This window comes from Elephas maximus, chromosome 7 (assembly GCF_024166365.1).
Source record: "Elephas maximus indicus isolate mEleMax1 chromosome 7, mEleMax1 primary haplotype, whole genome shotgun sequence".
Classification (NCBI taxonomy): Eukaryota; Metazoa; Chordata; class Mammalia; order Proboscidea; family Elephantidae; genus Elephas; species Elephas maximus.
The window spans coordinates 37,088,828-37,110,668 of NC_064825.1; the positions used below are offsets into that span (position 1 = coordinate 37,088,828).

Here is a 21,841-nt window from a genome sequence, read left to right on the forward strand (position 1 = left end):
ACAGGTTGTTAATGAGTCTTCCTCCAATCCTAATGCTATGTTCTTCATACAGTCCAGCTTCTCAGGTTATTTGCTCAGCATACAGATTGAACTAAGTATGGGAAATAATACAACTCTGACATACACCTTTCCTGATTTTAAACCATGCAGTATCCCCTTGTTCTGTTCGAACGACTTCCTCTTGGTACATGTTCAGGTTCTGCATGAGTACACTTAAGTGTTCTGGAATTCCTATTCTTTGCAATATTATCCATCATTTGTTATGATCCACACAGTTGAATGCCTTTGCATAGTCAATAAAACACAGGTAAACATTTTTCTGGTATTCTCTGCTTTCAGTCAGGATCCATCTGACACCAGCAATGATATCCCTTGTTTCACGTCCTCTTCTGAATCCAGCTTGAATTTCTGGCAGTTCCCTGTCGATATACTGTTAAACCCTTTTTGAATTATGGTCAGCATACTTTTACTTGCATGTAATATTAATAATATTGTTTGATAATTTCTTCATTCCATTAGTCACCTTTCTTTGGAATGGGCACAAATGTGGGTCTCTTCCAGTCAGCTTACCAGGTAGCTGTCATCCAAATTTCTTGGCATAGATGAATGAGTGCTTCCAGCGCTGCATCCATTTGTTGAAGTATCTCAATTGGTATTATGTCACATCCTAGAGCTTGTTTTTTGCCAAAGCCCTCTGTGAAGCTTGGATTTTTTCCTTCAGAGCTGTTGGTTCTTATCATATGATGCCTCCTGAAATGGTTTGGTGTTGACCAATTCTTTTGGAACAGTGACTGTATATTCCTTCCATCTTCTTTTGATCCTTCTGTGTTTTTCAATTACTAAGCTAGTAACACACTAACAAATGTATAAAAAATGTGATAATCTTTATGAAAAATAAGTACAAGTTACCCTGAAAGCTTGTAAGGCAGGGAGTGATGTGGTATGGGGAAGAGAACTCCCTAATATGGAAAGCCAGGGGGTCTTTTAGGGAAGTGAATGTGAAAAATACAAATGGTCTGTCTTGCATTTCCTCCTCCCATTTTCCCCCTCTCTAATACCCCTCTCCAAGATTTGCAACATACATGCTGCCATTCTGGAAAAATGAATAGGGATAATGACCAGAAAGACTGAAAGAGGAAGAGAGTCTACTGCAGCCAAAATGTCAGAGAAGTTTAGTTCAAATAAAAAATACAAATATGGATATGATTGTTGCGTTAAATATTCCTTCATCTTCTCCTTTTTCTTTCTTTTACCCATATTTTTTCCTCCAGAGAGAGTGGATATTGAGTTGGAGAGAGGATGCAATAGGTGTGAAAACAGGCTTAGAATCATTAAAAAGAAAGATGGGTCACAGGTCACAAATAGGCTAAGACATGGGAGAAAAAGGAAGGAGCTGGAAAGAAGAACCCTGTGTGTGTGAGTGTGTGTGGGTGGGTGTGTGTGTGTGTGTGTGTGTTGAAGGGCAGCTAGTAATTAAGCTATAGCCAGCTGCATTTGGCACACATCTCTAGTAAATGAAATTCTTAAAAATATATATCAAAGTGTTTTAACAACATATTTTCTGTAAAATAAGATGGTGGCTGGCAGGGCTTGGATGAGAACACAGGAGTATGGAAGTTATACTTCTACAGCCTTTCTTAGGGCTGTCCAGAAGGCTAAGGGTAATTAGACAAAACAAAATGAGCAGGAAAAGAGGAGACATTAAAACCATGCATTTCCATGTCATTCATTTTTTGAGGCTGCTTTCTTCACCCTCCTGGCTTCGTCCTCTATTTTCTGTGCTGCATTCACCTCCTTCTTAGGGATCGTCACTTCCTTTGCATGTATGTTACCTATTCATTTAATTTTCTTGCCAATTTCACATTTCTCCTAAAATACATGCTTCCTTTCTTTTTTTTTTTTAATTTTTATTGTGCTTTAAGTGAAAGTTTACAAATCAAGTCAGTCTCTCACACAAAAATTTATATACGCCTTGTTATATACTCCTAGTTGCTCTCCCCCTTAAGAGATAGCACACTACTTCTCTCTACCCTCTATTTTCATGTCCAGTTCAGTCAGCTCCTGTCTCCCTCTGCCTTCTCATCTCCCTTCCAGACAGAAGCTGCCTACAGTCTCATGGTCTACTTGATCCAAGAAGCTCACTCCTCACCAGTATCTTTTTCTGTCCTATCCAAACCCAAACCAAACCCATTGCCATGGAGTCAATTCTGACTCATAGTGACCCTATAGGAAAGAGTAGAACTGCCCCATAGAGTTTCCATGGAGTGCCTGGCAGATTTAAACTGCTGACCCTTTGGTTAGCAGCCGTAGCACTTAATCACTACGTGTCCAATCCCTGCCTGAAGAGTTGGCTTTGGGAATGGTTCCTGTCTTGGGCTAACAGAAGGTCTGGGGACCATGATCTTCAGAGTCCTTCCAGTCTCAGTCAGACCGTTAAGTTTGGTCTTTTTATGAGAGTTTGTGGTCTACATCCTACTGCTTTCCTGCTCCCTCAGGGGTTCTCTGTTTTTTTCCCTGTCAGGGCAGTCATTGGTTGTAGCCAGACACCATCTTGTTCTTCTGGTCTCAGGCTGATGTAGTCTCTGGTTTATGTAGCCCTTTCTGTCTCTTGGGTTCATAATTACCTTGTGTCTTTGGTGTTCTTCATGCTCCTTTGCTCCAGGTGGGTTAAGACTAATTGATGCATCTTAAATGGCCACTTGCTAGCATTTAAGACCGCAGACACCACTCTTCAAAGTGGGATGCAGAATGTTTTCTTAATAGATTTTATTATGCCAATTGACCTAGATGTCCCCTGAAACCATGGTCTCCAAACCCCTGCCCCTGCTACTCTGGCCTTTGAAGCATTCAGTTTATTCAGGAAACTTCTTAGCTTTTGGTTTCGTCCAGTTGTGCTGACCTCTCCTGTATTGCGTGTTATCTTTCCCTTCACCTAAAATAGTTCTTGTCTACTATATTATTCATCATATATAGGGTCGCTATGAGTCGGAATTGATTCGACAGCAGTGGGTTTTTTTTTTTTTTTTCGGTACTATGTTATTAGTGAATACCCTTCTCCCTCCCTCCCCACTCTCGTAACAATCGAAGAATATTTTCTTCTCTGTTTAAACTATTTCTTGAGTTCTTATAATAGTGGTCTTATACAACATTTGTCCTTTTGCTACTGACTAATTTCACTCAGCATAATGCCTTCCAGATTCCTCCATGTTATAAAATGTTTAATGGATTCATCATTCTCTATCGGTGTGTAGTATCCCATTGTGTGAATATACCATAATTTATCCATTCGTCTGTTGATGAGCACCTTGGTTGCTTCCATCTTTTTGCTATTGTAAATAGTGTGACAATGAACATGGGTGTGCATATACCTGTTCCTGTAAAGGCTCTTACTTCTCTAGGATATATTCCAAGGAGTGGGATTGCTGGATCGTATGGTAGTTCTATTTCTAGCTTTTTAAGGAAGCACCAAATTGATTTCCAAAGTTGTTGTACCATTTTACATTCTTGCCAGCAGTGTATAAGTGTTCCAGTCACATGGTTCCTTTCTGCCAAAGCACATTTTTAAAACTAAGAAGATTTCTTCCAGTGGTGTTATTCAATCAACCAACTCAGGCCTATCGGACATACACTATGTGGCATTCTGGTTTGACCACTCTGTGGGAGACAAAGATATAGTAAGCCGGGGTCTTGTGCTCAAAGAACTTAGATTACAGAGGGAGAGATAAGACTTGACACAGAGAAAGCTATTTGTCAATATAATTAACAGAAACAATGGAACTAACAGGTTTTGAACATTTTCTAAATGCTAGGCTTTGTGTAAAGAACAGTAATCGATTCCTTAATGTACCTGCCTCATTGTATTGCTATGAGGCATAAATGGGACAATTTCTATAATGCTCTTGGTGAAGGGTCTGGCACATGGATAGTGTTCCTAATTAACTGTTAGGTATTATCTTAATATTCAGAAACATACAAATATATTCTGGCGCTCCCCGGCTTTTGGTTTGCACTCTCTCTGTGTCTTATCTGCACAGTGCCAACTCCTGCTGCAAGCGGGAAGTAGAACACTTCTTATGCAGCAACAGAGAGATACCTAGATTTTTATCTATGAAAAATTTTCAACTCGTCCATCAGTAATCATGCACCATGTCAGCTTAGTAACACATTCCAAACTGTACAGGGGAACCTCCCGTGATGGTTCAGGCATGTGTAGGCTCCTGAGTTTGAATTCTGGGTACTTCAGGATGGTTTTGACTTGCATAGGCGGTCAACTGAATGTACCGGGCAGAATCTAGTCAGACTTCCTCAGTCTTTGTTTATGCAGATGCAGGCTGTGGTAGAAAAGCAGTGTGAGTATAATTGCAGGCAGGTTTGCTTGGAGGGCTTTTTTTTTTTTTTTTTGCTCAGATCATTTAAGTTCAGTTGAATTAAATTCACATTTGTTGGTCACTGTGTGGCAGGCAGTCAATTTGGGCCCTGGAAATGCATAGATGAATGTGACTCCCTCTCTGCTCTTGGGGCACTCACGGGCTAATAGGGGAGATAGACACATGGACAGGTTATTGCAATGTAAAGGTATAATTCAATTAAGAAATATGTGCAGAACACTATGGAAGCATAAAGGAGGGATTTCCTCTCAACCTGAGCAGTCAGAGAATGCTTCCGAGAGAACGTGACACCCAAACTTATAATGAAAGCCTGGAAAAAGTTTACCTGATTGGGGGGAGCTTCAGACCGGGGAAGGGAATGGGATTCCAGAAGTCTGTGACAAAATGAGCTAAGACGGGGAGACAAACAGTACCAGAGTCTTCACTACTTTGAGTATATCTTCTACTTCCACTCTATTAGACCTGTGAGAGAAAATATAACCTATGTATAAAGATTTTTTTCATTCTGGAGTCCCATCCAATGGACCAAACTGAGGAGAGGGAAAAAGGCAGAGATTCCAAAGGATAGGACTCCCTCAAACTGCCTTCCTTTTTTAGGTAATTTAGAAACCCTCAAAAGTACCCTGCATACCGTTAGTACCTAAGAGACAAGCTCTAGAATGAGAGATGACTCAGATATACCCAGAACTTTAGCGCCGATTCTTAAATAACAATCTGACTTCTGCAGAGTTGTTTAATCTCCCTTGTTGGATGATTCTCCAATGTTTCCTAAGAATTTTATTTCCTGAAGATAAAGATATGGGTCAGTTGGCCTCTTAAGATCTTTGAGTCCTAACCAGATTAGTGGAATATTTAAGTGCTCTAGCTCTATTTTACTAGTTTTTTTTTTTAGCTCTAGAGCAGAGAGAGCTTCAAACTCGTTCGGCCTTGTTCAACTCCGTGGTGAAAATTTGCATTTCCACCCCAGATATACTGAATCAGATTTTTATACAGAAGAATCTCCTGGGGGTCTTGTTAAAATGTAGGTAGATGTATACATAAAATTCACCTGGAGATCTTGTTAAAATGTAAATTCTGGGGTGAAATGCAAATCCTCAGGAGGGGGTGAATTAGACCAAACCAGTGGGAAGCCCTGCTCTAGAGCCAGACTGACCTGGGTTTGAATCCTGATTTTCCACTCACCAGCTGTGTAAGCTTGGAAAAATTAATTACCAGAGCCTCAGAAAAAGATAGGAATCTCAGAGATGATGCATGTGGAAAGAATTTAGCATGGTAGCTGTTATTATTGTATTTAATATTGGCATCGGTGTTAGGATTAGTGTTGTTATTAATACAAGCATTAGTATTAGCATCGACATAGACATTATTAGTCTTAGACGATTCAATAAATCACTTTTGGTTTAGCCAAAGGGAAGCAAGATTGGAAGGCAAACAGAGACTCCTTTGGAGGCTGGAATTTGGTTTAAAAACAGGACATTTCACCAGTTCTTGTCATCCCTTGCTTAGCCATAGGCAGAATATTAAAGAAAAAAAAAAGGGAAGGAAAATATTTGGCTGTCACCAGACAGAATATTGTTTATAGACCTTGGATGGCTCCCTGTTATTTACGGAGGGCACCAATCTGCCTTCCAGCCTCATCTTCTGCCACATTCTACCTAACCTTCCAAGATTCTTCGAAGTCTTTTGTCTGGTTCCTTAGAGGGTTTGGAATGTGTGTGATTTATGGAGGGAAGTCTCCAGAATAAACTCATTAAGCAAATGAGGGAAATACCAAGGATCTCTGTAAGAATGTAGGTCCAGGTGCAGGTTATCTCTTTATGAAAGCTGATCCCATGAGGGTGCTTTGGAGTGTAATTTATACCATAAGTTTTGTCTCACCTTGTGGTGTTGGAGTTGTGGGGCGCTGGTATTACTCACAGTCACATCCAAGTGAGGAGACTTCAGTCATCCAAGGGCAATCCTCCTGAGAAGTGTGAAGATGTGGGGTAAAAGGCATTTCCAAGGATTTGGGTGGGTGGTAAAACAGCATCTCTTACAACCCACATAAAGATCTCAATGTTCCCTCACCGGATCCCTGGTGGCACAGTTGGTTAAGAGCTTGGCTGCTAACCAAAAGGTTGGCAGTTTGAAACCACCAACCACTCCTTGGAAACCCTATGGAGAAGTTCTACTCTGTCCTATAGGGTCACTATGAGTTGGAATCGACTTGAGGGCAATGGTTTGGGTTTTTTTGTTTGTTTGTCTGTCTCCTCACAGCTTCGTACTCTCTTACCACTTATCTCCTCTAAACACATTGTTGCCTTTGCTTAGAACATATCTTACCTGTTTCTACATCATTCTATATCCTGTTTCAAACTGGGGAGCCTCAGACAGAGCTGGCACTGATCCATTTCTGCTTCTTCAGAATCAGTTTTTACCTACAGGCATTTTTACATTGTATATTTTATGGAAACTCTGGTGGCGTAGTGGCTGAGTGCTACAGTTGCTAACCAAAGGCTTGGCAGTTCGAATCCGCCAGGCGCTCCTTGGAAACCCTATGGGGCAGTTCTACTCTGTCCTGTAGGATCGCTATGAGTCGGAATCGACGGCACTGGGTTTGGTTTGGTTTTTGGTTTATAGTAACTTAGCTGTGCACATCAATGTAGTGGTTAAGAGCTATAGCTGCTAACCAAAAGGTTGGCGGTTCAAATCCACCAGGCACTCCTTAGAAACTCTATGGGGGCAGTTCTACTCTATCCTATAGGGTCACTATGAGTCGGAATCAACTCAGCAGCGGTGGGTTGTTTTTTTTTTTTTTTTTGGTAAAGGACACAAGGATACCCTGGTGGCATAGTGATTAAGCTGCTAACCAAAAGGTTGGCAGTAGAATCCACCAGGTGCTACTTGGAAGCTCTATGGGTAGTTCTACTCTGTTCTATAGGGTCGGTATGAGTCAGAATCAACTAGATGGCAACGAGCTTGGTTTGGTTTAAAGGACACAAACTGGTTCTTAATCAGTTGATATTCTGAGCGTATATTACTGAAATGAATGCCCAGGAGATATATAATACTTAAGAGCCTGATGTTAAGATTACACCAAGCAATGATGCAGCTGCCTTTTTTTGTTATAACCTGCGTTGATGATATTTTGCTATAAAAGAGATTGCATCCAGTAGCCAAAATAGCTTTGTGACTTCAGCAGTTGATCTCCATTTCATCCATTTATTCAGTTGCCATTCATAACTTTATTCAACAAATATATATTGAGCATAGTACTTGGCTGAAGGGTAGACACATGAGGATGAACAAGACCAATATGGCCTCAGTCCTCACAAATCTTACAGTTTGATGGAACAGCAACAACAGACAAATACACAGCCAGTTACAATAAGCATGATACGTTGTGACTGGGGGAGTATAAAAGATTCCTGGTGGTGCAGTGGTTAAAGTGATTGGCTGCTAACCAAAAGGTCAGTGGTTCAAACCCACCAGCAGCTCTGCAGGAGAAAGCTGTGGCAGTCTGCTTCTGTAAAGATTTTACAACCTTGGAAACCTTATGGAGTAGTTCTACTCTGTCAGAGTCAGAATAAACTCTACGGCAGCTGGTTTTTGGTTTGGGGGAATATAGGGAACTATAGGAATACCCACAAAAACTTAGACTTGCAGTTCCAGAAAGCTTCCTAAAAGAGGTAATGTCTTGTTTAGAGCTGAAGGATTGGTGAAAGTTAAAATGAATGTTGAAGAGTAATTTCTACCAAAAAAAATATTAGTTGAACGTCAAGATTAGTTTTATAGTCTTATTTAAGGCTCTATCAGTCTTTAAAATAAGTCCTAATTTTATGAAAAGAATTAATATAAGTTATTTGTGCCTTTACATCAGTACAACTGAGCTTATTATTTGTGTCCTGGTAGTTTTTTATCCAAACAATTCAGTGAGATCCATATTATGGATGAAACTTTTCTTTAAAGCCAGTTCAGTCCTACTGTAGAAATCCTTGAAGATTCCTTCTCACTTTGCAAAAACAAACAAACAAAAAAATTCCATCTGTTGTTCTTAGGTCTTTGTTTCAGAATATAAGCGTTCCAAGACTGTCATGAGTGACATAAGCCTAGCTTTATATCTGCTAATTTGAAAAAATAAAAGCTGGAGGTAGTGATCTGTTTATATTCATTCTACAATTACTTACTGGACATCTCCTGAGTGTCAGGCACTGTACTGGATGCTAGGGCTTCCAAGATAAATATGACACAGCCCCTGTCCTCAAATGCCCAAAAATAGGAAATTACACTTTTTTTTATGAGTACAGGGATGAAGATATGCACATTCGAGCACTGAGAGGGAAATTGAACTCAGGCTTGTAAGCAGGTTTCAGACAAGGCTTTCTTAAGAAAATGTACCCTATGCTGGGACAAGTAGGAATTAGATTGAACGGGGAACTAGAGAGGAAAAGCATCCCAACTACAAGGATAGCCCATGCAAAGGCCCCAAGGAGAGAAACACATAAGGAAGCACAAACAGTTTATGTTTCTGGAATATAACCTTAGAGGTGAGGAAAAAAAAAAAAAAATAGAGGTGAGAGTGGTGAGGAAAAAGAGTTCAGAAGCAAAGGGGACTCAGGTCATGTGGTTGGCTTACGGTAGAGTCAGGAGACTTGAACTCTGCGAAGCCAGTGGTGGGTTTTAAGAAGAAGGATTTTGTCATTTTGTGTTTTAGAAAGCTCCCTGGTATAGTGTTGAAGAAGGATGGGGGCAGGTCCCGAAGCAGTTTAGTTGGTCCAGAGGCTGCTGCTGTGGCCCAGCTGGTGGTTGATAAGAACCTGAACCTGACAGTGGCTGAGGGGGGAAAAGGGAGTGTAAAAAGAAACAGGGGGGGTAGACTCACAAATCATTTAGAATATAAATAAGACAGACCCAGTGATTTATTAAAATTGATATTTAGTCAATTGAAATTAAAGGATATGAAAAGGAGGATGGAGTCTGCCTGACTCCTACTTTTCTGGCCTGGGTAACTAAGTAGATGAAAGCACCTCTGTGACAATTAAGAGAGGGAGCAGACATGGAGGGAAGATGGACTGAAAGCCAGAGAAACTAAAATGGGCCTATGTATGATATTATTCCACTCCCAATGACCATATAATTGTTTGAGAATAAATGTTAAAGTTGACCTGTGTTTCTGAGGCAGACTACCTTGAAAATTATTCATAGGGTTGGAAAGGCAAAAGTACTGTATTTGCAGTTTGCATAAGTGCCCTAGTCTATGTCCTGTGTTCTCAATAATTTTTTTTCTGCCAAGTCGCCAATTCGGTTGTCAGATTTGGGCTTCATCTCTTTATGGGGCTAGAAGGGGGCTGTTGATACAATATGAAAAGGATTTGGATTCAAATTATCTGAAAAGTGTCTCAGCTATGATGCCCACTAGTTGGATGATCCTGGACAAGTTCCCTAACTTCTCTGAGTTTTAGTTTTCTGATAGGTAAAATGGAATATCATAGTCAAAATTGGTTACAGTGGAGGAAGCATATGAAAGTGCTTTGTAAACTGTAATCATGATGTCATTGTTAGTTGTCATTTTTATTTTGAGACTAAAACTAAGGTTGGGACATTGTAGAAAGTCTCCTTGAAAATAAAATCACTGATAATCAGCTTTCTGAGTAAGAGAGTCTACAGTGCATTACCAACCCTGGGGTGCTACTTTCTGTTACCATGAGACGATGAGTCGGACTGAGAACTGATGTCCAAGAAATCGTGTTTTTTATCTCAAAATTGAGTGAAAAACATAGACATGGTTTTATAAGAAGACATACTTTTAGTAACCTGATGTAATAAAATAATTGTTAGTGATAACGATATCAGGGTACAGGGAAGAAGTTAGATATCACAATTAAGCCTAAAATGATGTTATGATAGTATATGGACCCCTATCCCTAATACCCCTATACCATGCACAGAGATCAAAGACAAAGGAGATCAGACAAACTAACACTTTATTAACTGGGTTGAGGGTGGGGTACAGAATGTTCCCCTTTTTCCTTTCCAAGTAGGAGAACAGCAGATGTGGAAGGAAGAAGGACCGGAAGCCAAAGAAACAAAAATGGGCCTATGTATGATATTATTCCACTCCCAATGACCACATAACTGTTCAAGAATAAATGTTAAAATTGACCTGTGTTTCTGAGGCAGATTACCTTCCCAAATTATTCATTGAAACAGTGGAACTCAAACAGGTTAGAAGCAGAGAGACTCAGACAAAATCTGAAGATGGAGATTGCCCCCATGCCCAGGACCAAGCTGGCCTCAAGACTATTCCTTGCCCTGACAATTTTCTCTTTCTGCCAGCTTCCTCAAGTTTACTTGGAAGACTCAAAAGACGGCCTTTGCCAGAGGATATTTTGAATGTTACAGGCATGTAGAAGAAAGGTATTAAAGAGGAAAACAGAGAAGGAATATTACCTCTTTCCTCTCCTCTGAACATAGACACTCTTTGTCTTGATTTTTTAAATTCTTTCAAAGCTCCATACCTAGCAATTGTCATCTTTTGTCCTGGAGTCCAACTAATCTGAATCAGTACTCCTCTGGGAGGCTAAAGTAAAGGAAGAGAAGATTGTCTTCCTTTTGAGGCCCATATAAATAATATAGGTGGCAGAAACTTTTCCTCACTTCCAAGGGAACTTAAACTTTTCACAAATTCTGACACAAAATGAAGTTTTATAAATGGTTTATGGGTGGTAGACTTTAATCAGATTCAGTTTTCTTGCTCAGCACTTTTGCCTTCATCCATTTCCTAGAATGTTGCCCTAATTTTCAGCACATATTTAGTTTTTTTTTTTTATTTAGTTACTATGGTCATTTGGAAGACTACTTCCTCACCTACTGAGCTAAATTGTCTCATTCTTATTTGTTATCACCCTTCCATAGCTCATAAACAAAGATAGTACATTATCAGACAGAATCAAGTTACCAGCATCGGCTGATATTGACGATGGGATCAATTTTGCTTGTACTTGACCTGGTTTATGGTGATCTCAAAAAAAGTCTGCAGCAATGCTCGTTTGATGAAATCAACAATGGGTTCAAACTGTCCCCCGTAAGTGAAGTTAGATTGTGAATCTCATAACTGATGCTTTTTCTTTCTTTCTCTCTTCTTTCTTTTCTTTTTTCCTAGAAGTATCGATATCAAGATGAGGACGCTCCACATGATCATTCCTTACCTCGACTAACCCATGAAGTGAGAGGGCCTGAACTCGTACATGTATCAGAAAAGAACCTTTCTCAAATAGAAAATGTCCACGGATACGTCTTACAATCTCACATTTCTCCTCTGAAGGTCAGTTGAATTGCTATTCAGGCTTTATAGCTGGCAACAGTGGTTGGTCTGCATCGCAAAGGGAGATATTTCTGGCCTGATTAAATGAGGTTCTTTTAAAACACCACAGTGGCCTCTGGTTGCCAAAGGGTCTGTCTGTGGTTTAGAGGGTAACCTGACATTACTGAGGCAGGGCCATTTTTATTGCAGTTGTTTAAAAGTCTGGAAAATCCATTTAGTTTCTGAGGATAAGCTAAGGAAAAAGCCCAATGTGAACAATTGAAAGAGAAAATAAGCTAACCACATATTTTAAAAACCCAAAGGTACATCAAGGCTTTGTTCTTCTCTATTTCTGGTTTTAGATAAAACAAAGAAAATAAATGTAATAGGTTAACACCTAGTGATTGCCTTAATCATCTAAACTAAAAAGGAAAATGTTTGAGTTGACTCATCAATGACTCTATTTTATCCTAGGGGAAATGGTTTACTAGATTTTTGTTTTGTTTTGTTTGGTGTCATACTTTTCAGAACACTTTCTACTTTTTTCCTATAATTGGTAAAATACATTTTGACTAGAAGGGGCAATTAAATGAGACCAAGGATTTTCTATCCTCCTTGATTACAAATGACCCTGCCTTTTTCTTTGCTGGTACTATAGAATTTGGGGGTTTGGATAAAAAGCTTATAAATGTTGATTAAAGTTAAAAAAGAAAAAACGAAACTAGAGTCAATGTTTTTTTAATTAGTATAATAGAAGTAAATTAAAAAAAAAAACCTACCAAATAACCCCTTAATTATTGCTAATTTTTTTCCTTGTATTTTATTAGCTAGAACATTAATTTTATTAGCACTTCCGTATAGCAACACCACAGTAAACAATATAGCTGAAAAAAACACCTCGATACACTCTGGGATACCATAAAAATAGTTCCAAAATTTGGTATGCTTTTAATATGCTGGTTTCCTTAAAATGTATTAACAAATAAAATAGTCATAGTTACCACCATCAATAAAATATTGGACTGTCAATTCCAGTCCCTAAACTATGTGTTATGCCCCTGGGATTCATCGTGCTATACTTTTCAGAGTTTCTTTGGAAATACTTACATGACTGATGGAAAAGGGTATGTTTAACCTAGAGGAGAAAAAAGATAAAGTTCGGGGACAGGTATTATCTTGTTATACCTCAAGGGGTGCCATGTGAAAAACATGACGTTGGTGTTATTCAGAGGGCAGAAACAGAGCCACTGTGCACAACTGGTGGTGGTGGTGGTGTTAGGTGCCATCGAGTCGGTTCCGACTTGTAGCAACCTCACATACAACAGAATGAAACACTGCCCGGTCCTGTGCCATCCTCACAATCATTGTTATGCTTGAGCCTATTGTTGCAACCGCTGTGTCAATCCATCTCATTGACGGTCTTCCTCTTTTTCACTGACTCTCTGCTTTACCAACCATGTTGTCCTTCTCCAAGGACTGCTCCCTACTGATAATGTCTCCAAAGTATATGAGATGTAGTCTTGCCATCCTTGCTTCTAAGGAGCATTCTGGTTGTACTTCTTCCAAGACAGCTTAGGTGTTCTGCTATATTTATCTCCCTTCTGACCTATTTCTTATTCTGTTCTTTTAAACATTTTTAATAGGTTTTATGGTTTTACTGTAGTGTTTTACTTTTATTGAGGGCACTTCAAATCAGTTTTAAAATAGCCACCTATGAATAATAAACACGTGATATAAAATACCAAGATTGGAATAGGTTCTCCTTCCATTTGTGGAACTACTAGTTCAGTGGTGTGACCCCCATGGTACTGTGAAGAAGAAAAAAAGTTGAGTTTATTAAGGACTTCTGAACCCAGGCCATGAGACAGGTATTTTGGGACCCGGGCTTTTCCCTCATGCCCTTCTAGAGGTATCGTTTTTGCTAGACAAAGTATGTTTTTAGATTGTCTTAATGAAAAGTCTCCATGTACTTACCTATTAGTAGTAGTAAGAGGGCTAAATTTGTGCATTTTTTTTTGGAGGCGGGTGGGGGGAAAGCCCTGTTGTGTAGGATTTGCCAACTTCGTGGTGTAAGTACTCTTATCATGGTGGATTTTAGGCCACTGACCTGAAGCTACAGAATATATTTGAAAGCGAGCCTTATGAAGCTGTCACAAACCGGTAAGAACCTGTACTATCAGATTTAAGTAGATGTCTTTTTATAGTAGCAGGACACATTTCCTAATCAAGTTATTAATATTATACTTTTTTCTATCACAATTCACGTATTTGGAAAAACTTGCCACGATTAATATCTAATGTGTTATGTTCCAGGGCTTAGAATTTGTCCCTCCTGGTTCCGTCACAGCCAAGGGAGCAAAACTGGAACAGACCCAAATTTTTTAAATTTGGATAAACCAGATGATAGCGGGAATGGGGAAAATTATGGGCCAAAGCCCTGCTAGAAACCTAATGTCCCCCTTAGAAAACAAGGGCAGCAGACATGTTGCATAGCAACCAAACCTCTTTACCATCAGAGTTGAACAGAATCAGAAACAGCAGCGCCCCATTCAGATATTGTGGCCAACCGCCCTGCTTTGAATGTGTGTCACTCTCCAGAGTCTTGCCAATAATCCAGTCTCATACATCGGGTTCCAAAAAGGCTTACTCAGCCTCTTCTAAGTCTTCCATTCCAGGGCTTTGAAGTAATTTTTCCCATTGCTGTTATCATTCTGGACCACCCAAAGTGTAAAAATTCGGTCTGTTCTGGTTTTGCTTCATCAGCATGATTGAACTGGTTCAAACTGGTTTGAAGCCCTGTTACATTCTCACATAGGATGCCCATTACAGCCAGGTGAATGCTAAGGAGGAATTAATTCTAGATTAGTCTTGTAATATTTCTGTGTCTTAATCTCAGCTTGCTGTCTGATGTAGTTGGTTTTCTATCCGAAGGACTCTCTTTAACGTTTCTTGTAAGTTTGGTCTGGTTTTTATAAATTCTCTTGATTTCTGTTTATCTGGAAATATCCTCATTTCACCATCGTGTTTGACAGACAATTTTGTTGAATATATAATTCTTTTTTAAATTTTTTTAAATTGTCTTTTAGATGAAGGTTTACAGAACAGACTAGTTCCTCATTAAACGGAACACATAGTGTTTTATGACATTAGTTAACAGCCCCACGACATGTCAACAGTCTCCCTTCTCAACCTTGGGTTCCCTATTACCAGCTTTCCTTTCCCTTCCTGCCTTCTAGTCCATCCCCAGGGCTGGTGCACCCCTTTAGTCTCATTTTGTTTTCTGGGCCTATCCAATCTTTAAAACAAAATGAGACTAAAGGGGCGCACAAGCCCTGGGGTTGGACTAGAAGGCAGGAAGGGAAAGGAAAGCTGGTAATGGGGAACCCAAGGCTGGGGCAGTTCTACTCTGTCCTATAAGATCGCTATAAGTCAGAATCGACTCGACGGCACCGGGTTATCCAATCTTTGGCTGAAGGGTGAACCTCAGGAGTGACTTCATTACTGAGCTGAAGGGGTGTCTGGAGTCCATACTCCCCAGGTTTCTCCAGTCTCTGTTAGGCCAGCAAGTCTGGTCTTTATTTTTGAGTTATAATTTTGTTCTACATTTTTCCTCAGCTCTGTCCAGGACCCTCTATTGTGATCTCTGTCAGAGCAGTCAGTGATGGCAGCTGGGCACCATCTAATTGTACTGGACTCGGCATGGTGGAAGCCGTCGTAGATGAGGTTCATTAGTCCTTTGGACTAATCTTTCCCTTGTATCTTTAGTTTTCTTCCTTATTTCTTGCTCTGGAAGGGGTGAGACCAGTGAAGTATCCTAGATGGCTACTCACAGGCTTTTAAGACTGTGGAATGTAGAACATTTTCTTTATAAACTACTTTATGCCAGTTGAGCTAGACGTTCCCTGAGACCATGGTCCCCACAGCCCTCGGCCCAGCAATTTAGTCCCTCAGGGAGTTTGGATATGTCTATGGAGCTTCCATGACCTTGTCTTGTACAAGTTGTGCTGGCTTCTCCAGTATCGTGTACTGTCTTACCCTTCACCAAAGTTACCCCTAATCTATTGTCTATTTAGTGTTTTGCCGTCCCTACCTCTCACTCCCTTGTAACCACCAAAGATTGTTTCTTTTTGAGTGTAAACCTTTTCGGTACAGTAGTGGTCTCATACAATATTTGTCCTTTTGTGATTGACTTCTTTCACTCAGCATAATGCCCTCCAGATTCATCCATGTTATGAGATGATTCACAGATTTATCATTGTTCTTTATCGTTGCATAATACTCCATTGTGTGTATGTACCACAGTTTGTTTAACCATTCATCTCTTGATGGGCATCTAGGTTGTATCCATCATTTTGCTGTTATGAACAATGCTGCAATGAACATGGGTGTGCATATGTCTATTTGTGTGACGACTTTTATTTCTCTAGGGCGTATTCCTAGGACTGGAATTGCTGAATCAAATGGTATTTCTACTTCTAGCTTTCTAAGAAAGCACCACATCATTTTCCAAAATAGTTGTATCATTTTGCATTCCTACCATCAGTGCATGAGAGTTCCTATCTCCCTGCAGCCTCTCCGCATTTGTTATTTGTTTTTTTGATTCATGCCAGTAATACAGGGGTGAGATGGTATCTCGTTGTGGTTTTGATTTGCATTTCTCTAATGGCTAGCAATCTCGAGCATTTCCTGGTGTTTGTGTTGGCCACTTGAATAGCTTTTTTGGTGAAGTGTCTGTTCATATCCTTTGCCCATTTTTTTAATTAGATTATTTGTCTTTTTGTTGTAAAGTGGTTGAATTTTCTTGTAGATTTTAGAGATTAGAACTTTGTCTGATTCATAATAGCCAAAAATTTTTCCCAGTATGTAGGTTCTCTTTTTATTCTTTTGGTAAAGTCTTTTGATGAGTGTAAGTGTTTAATTTTTAGAAGATCCCAGTTATCTAGCTTATCTTCTGGAGTTTGTATGTTATTGGTTGTGGTTTGTATCTTGTTAATACTGTGTATTAGGGCCTCTAGCATTGATCCTATTTTTTCTTCTATGAACTTCATAGTTTTTGGTTTTATAATTAGGTCTTTGATCCATTTCGTATTAGTTTTTGTATATGGTGTGAGGTATGGGTCATGTCTCATTTTTTTTGCAAATGGGCATCCAGTTTTGCCAGCACCATTTGTTAAAAAGATTGTCTTTTCCCCATTTGGTGGAATTTGGGCCCTTGTCAAAGATCAGGTGGTCATAGGTGGATGGACTTACATCTGGGTTCTCAATTCTGTCCCATTGGTCAGTGTATCTGTCGTTTTACCAGTGCCAGGCTTTTTTGACTGCCATAGCTGTATAGTAGGTTCTGAGGTCAGGTAGTGCTAGTCCTCCTACTTTATTCTTCTTCAGTAGTGCTTTATGTATCTGAGACTTCTTCCCTTTCCATATAAAGTTAATGATAAGTTTTTCTGTCTCTTTGAGGAATGTTGTTGGTATTTGGTTAGGGATTGCATTGTATTTGTAAATCACTTTGGGTAGAGTTCTCATTTTCACAATGTTGAGTCTACCTATCCATAAGCATGGTATGTTTTTCCACTTATGTAGATCTCTTTTGGTTTCTTGCAGTAGTGTTTTGCAGTTGTCTTTGTATAAGTCTTTTACATCGCTTGTTAGATTTATTCCCAAGTACTGTATTTTGTTAGGGGCTATTTTTTATTATAAATGGTATTCTTTTCCTGATTTGTTTTTAATCATTCTCTTTATCGGTGAATCTTTCTATTAGCTCCAGTACTTTTCTCATGGAGCCTTTTGGGTTTTCTATGTATAGTATCATATCATCCACAAATAGGGAGAGTTTAACTTCTTCATTACCAATTTGGATGCCATTTATTTCTTTTTCTTGCCTTATTGCTCTAGCTAGGACTTCCAGAACAATGTTAAATAGGAGTGGTGATAAAGGGCATCCTTGTCTTTTTCCTATTCTCAAGGGGAGTATTTTTAGCCTCTCTGGATTAAGAATGACGTTGGCCGTTGGTTTTGCATACCCATAAAAAAAAAAATTTTTTTTCATAGACACCCTTTATTTCATTGAGAAATTTTCCTTCTAAACCTATTTTATTAAGTTTTTTGTTTTTTGTTTTTAAATCAGGAATGAGTGTTGGATTTTGTCAAATGCCTTTTCTGTATCATTTGAGATGATCATGTGATTCTTTTCTTTCCTTTCATTTATGTGGTAGAGTATGTTGATTGGTTTTATAATGTTGAACCATCTTTGCATACCTGTATGAAAAAAAAAAAAATTTTTTTTTTTTTTTTTATGAATCCTACTTGGTCATGGTATATTATTTTTTTGATATGATGCTAAATTCTATTGGCTAGAATTTTGTTGAATATTTTTGCATCTACATTCATGAGAGATATTGGTCTGTAATTTTCTTGTTTTTGGCGTCTTTCCCTGGTTTTGGTATCAGGGTTATGCTGGCTTCACAGAATGAATTCAGACCTATCGCTTCCTTTTCTATGCTCTGAAATAGTTTCAGTAGTACTGGTGTAAGCTCTTCTCTGAATGTTTGGTAAAATTCTACAGTGAAGCCATCTGTGCCAGGGCTTTTTTGTTGTTGTTGGGAGTATTTTTAATTACCGTTTCAATCTCTTGTTATGGCTCTGTTCAGATTTTTAGCATCATTTTTTGTTAGTTTGGGTAGGTAGTGTGTTTCTGGAAGTTTGTCCATTTCCTCTAGGTTTTCAAATTTGTTAGAATATGTAATTATTGCTTGGCAATTTTTTTCCTTCAAGGTTTTATATATGTTATCCCATTACCTTCTTGCCTGCCTGGTTTCTACCAAGCAATCAGAGTTCAAACTTATTAGTTCCCATTTATAGTTGGCTTTTTGTTTTTCCTGAGCTGCTTTCTGGATTCTTTCTTTGTCTTTGGTTTCTGCAAGTTTGATTCTGATATGTCTTGGTGACTTTCTTTCGGGGTCTATCCTGTATGGAGTTCATTGAGCTTCTTGGAGAGGTATCTTCTTAACTTTCATGATATTAGGGAAGTTTTCTGCCAGTAAATCTTTGACAGTTCTCTTTCTGTTTTCCAGTGTCTTCCCCTGTCCTGGGACTCTGATCATGCACCAAGTTTTTGTTTTGATAGTGCCCCGTGTAATTCTTAGGCTTTCTTCATTCTTTTTTCTGATTTTTCCTCAAACAAATTGTTAACAAGGGATTTGTCTTGAAATTCACTGATTCTATCCTCCATTGCTTCAATTCTGCTCCTACATCCTTCTATTGAGTTATTTCTGAAATTTTGTTGTTAATCTTTTGGATTTCTACTTTTTTCTTTGTATAGTTTCTAATTGTCTATTTTGTCATTTTGTTCTGTGTTGTTTTCCTGATTTTTTCTACTGCTTTGTCTGTGTTTTCCTTGATCTCTTTATTGTTCTCTTAGAGGGCTCTTTCTTTTGATTTCTTTTCAGGTAGCTCCATTACCATTGCTTCTTCCAGAAGGTTTTCTGGTTCTTTATTTTGGTCACTTGCTGGAGCCATTTGGCCTCGTTTCTTTTTGTGACCTGATATTGTCTATTGTCTCCAAGGCATCAAGAAGTTATATTTATTGTGTTTCTTTGTGGCATTCTGAATTTTTATTTTGTTTCATATTGATACATCCAAGTAGGCTGGGCATGTGTGCTACTCTGGTCACTAATCTGGCTGCATTGAAGCTCTCACCTCCTGTCTCTGGGTGGATGGGGCAGTGACTGGGTGCGTGAGTGTGGGTTTCTGTTTCCTGGCTTTGTGGGGCTGCTGCAGATGTAGCTGGTGCTTTTGGTGAGGTATCTGCCCAGCTAGTCACCTGGCCAGAGGTTGCTCATGGTTGCTGGATAGGCATTGTGTATGTGCTCTGCAGATTGCTGGGTGGTTGGGGTGAGGGTGCCGGGTTATTGGACATCAGGTGGTACTGAGGAAATTTTTGCCGATGATCTTGGTTGAAGGGCGTGCCCCTATCCACTAGAATGTGTCATGGGGAAGGTTGTGCAGCCAGTCCTCAGACCCCCAGTGCAGTTGGCTGCAGGGATCAGGAGGCACCACCAGTCTTTAGACCCCCGGTACAGACAGCCAAAGGGGGTGAGAGGTGCCAGCAGCCCTCCGGCCCCTGGCACGAGTGGTTGGATGGAGTGGGAGGTACCGTTGGCCCTCAGGTCCCCAGGGCAGGTGGCCAGAGGGGGTAGGAAGCACCCCCGGCCCTCAGGCCCCTGGCACAGATGGCTGGATGGAGTGGCAGGGGCCGCTGGACCTCAGTTCCCTAGCACAGGTAGCCAGTGGGAGTAGGAGGCTTCACAGGCCCTTAAGCCCCTGTGTGGGTAGCTGGAAGAAATAGGAGGCACTGTTTGCCTTCTGGCCCTTGGGTCCCCAGCACAGGTGGCTGGAGTGAATAGAAGGAGAAGGCTCTGTAGGTCTGTGGGCCCCCGCTGGAGTGGCAGAGTGAAGGGGGCGGGTGCCTCCAATGCCTGGGCTCCTGGCTTAGGGGGTGGGGCAGTGGTGGGTGCCACTGGATTGTGATCATATGTGGGGAGGATGGATGGATGAACGGGGGAACCTACAGGCTCACAGACCTCCAGCATGGGGCCTGGGGTGGTCATGGTGGATGAGATACCTGCACTTAACTTTTGGAGAGAGGGAAGCACTCCTGCCTGGCTGTAGATATGAGTGCAGAGTCGCTCCTGCTTGGCTGCACCAGTTTATGGGAGTTTTGGCTGGGAACACTGTTTGCTTTGTCTCAGTATGGCTGCGCTGTGCAGGTTTGGCTAGCATGGTGCCAGCAGTCTGTAATTCTTTGTATCCACTCTCTTTGTACTGTCTTTCCTTCCACCTGGCACTTGATCCAATTCTTCAGCCTTGTCTTTGTTGCTCAGGGTTCCAAAGTTGTCATCTATATTTGATTCACTTGTTTTCCTGGGTCTTTCTTATAAGAGGGATGTTGCCTGACGGCTCTACCATCTTGGACTGCCTCCCTAGACTTTTCATATTTTCAGCCTCTTTGATCTTTCTGCGGCTTGTGGGTCATGCACAAAAACGGGGAAGAGTGGAGAAGCAAAACACAAAAGCAGACAGTGTTCCCTGAATCCCTCAAAAGAGAGAGCATGGCTCTCTAGCATTAATTTGTAATTTACATAGCGCATGCCTAAATAGAATGTGAGATTGCTGGATAACAGTTTAAGTGTCTGAATCATTAGCTGAGTAATCTCACTGTTGTAGCTTTGGCAATCATTTCTTCCACCATCCCACATCATTTGAAGCCTCAGCTCTAAGATTCATCTGCCTTTGGAGCACAAGAGCTGCCTGGGTGATAGATTGTTTGGCTTAGCCTGTTTTCATTACAGCGCCTTGGTCAGTGTGAAATATGGGGTTAGAAGGGGAAATGCAATTTAGCGATGAATTCAAGGGAATTTGTTTTCCTTGCCTCAAAGTGGGGATGCTTTCTCTCCAGATACTGCCTGGAATCTTCCACAAAAGAAACTAGTGAATAATAAAGCATGAAAATTTTTCATTCAGTTAAAGTCAGTGAAATAAATTTTAATTGAGTGCCTACTATGTGCATCATAATAGATGATGGGGAAACAAAGGGCAGGAAAACATGATTTTGAATATCTATATACTCTCCTCGGGAACCTGAGTTATAATTATTTATTACTTATTCTTACTCTGCAATGTTGTTGTTGTTAGGTGCCGTCAAGTCGGTTCCGACTCATAGTGACACTATGCACAACAGAACAAAAGACTGCCTGGTCGTGTGCCATCCTTGCAATCACTGTTATGCTTGAACTCATTGTTGCAGCCACTATGTCAATCCACCTCACTGAGGATCTTCCTCTTTTCTGCCGACCCTGTGCTCTGCCAAGCTTGATGTCCTTCTCCAGAGACTGGTCCCTCCTGACAACATGTCCAATGTCTGTAAGACACAGTCTCACCATCCTTGCCTCTAAGGAGCATTCTGGTTGTACTTCTAAAACAGATTAGTTCGTTCTTTTGGCAGTCCGTGGTATATTCAATACTCTTTGCCAACACCGCAATTCGAAGGCATCAGTTCTTCTTTGGTCTTCCTTATTCATTGTCCAGCTTTCACATGCATATGATGTGATTGAAAATGCCGTGGCTTGGGTCAGGCGCAACTTCGTCTTCAAGGTAACATCTTTGCTCTTCAACA

At 40.2% G+C, this 21,841-nt stretch overlaps 1 protein-coding gene across 10 annotated transcripts in view; it reads left to right on the forward strand.

The window, feature by feature from the left end:
* Positions 1-21,841, forward strand: part of DLG2 (discs large MAGUK scaffold protein 2) — a 2,175,949-nt gene that overhangs the window by 1,044,841 nt on the left and 1,109,267 nt on the right. For 9 of the 10 annotated variants that reach the window (XM_049891084.1, XM_049891085.1, XM_049891087.1 and 6 more), the window contains one exon: positions 11,530-11,691. In XM_049891084.1, the coding sequence (XP_049747041.1) occupies positions 11,530-11,691 (162 nt within the window). The remainder of the gene's footprint in view (positions 1-11,529; positions 11,692-21,841) is intronic. The other variant, XM_049891082.1, reaches the window with a different exon arrangement.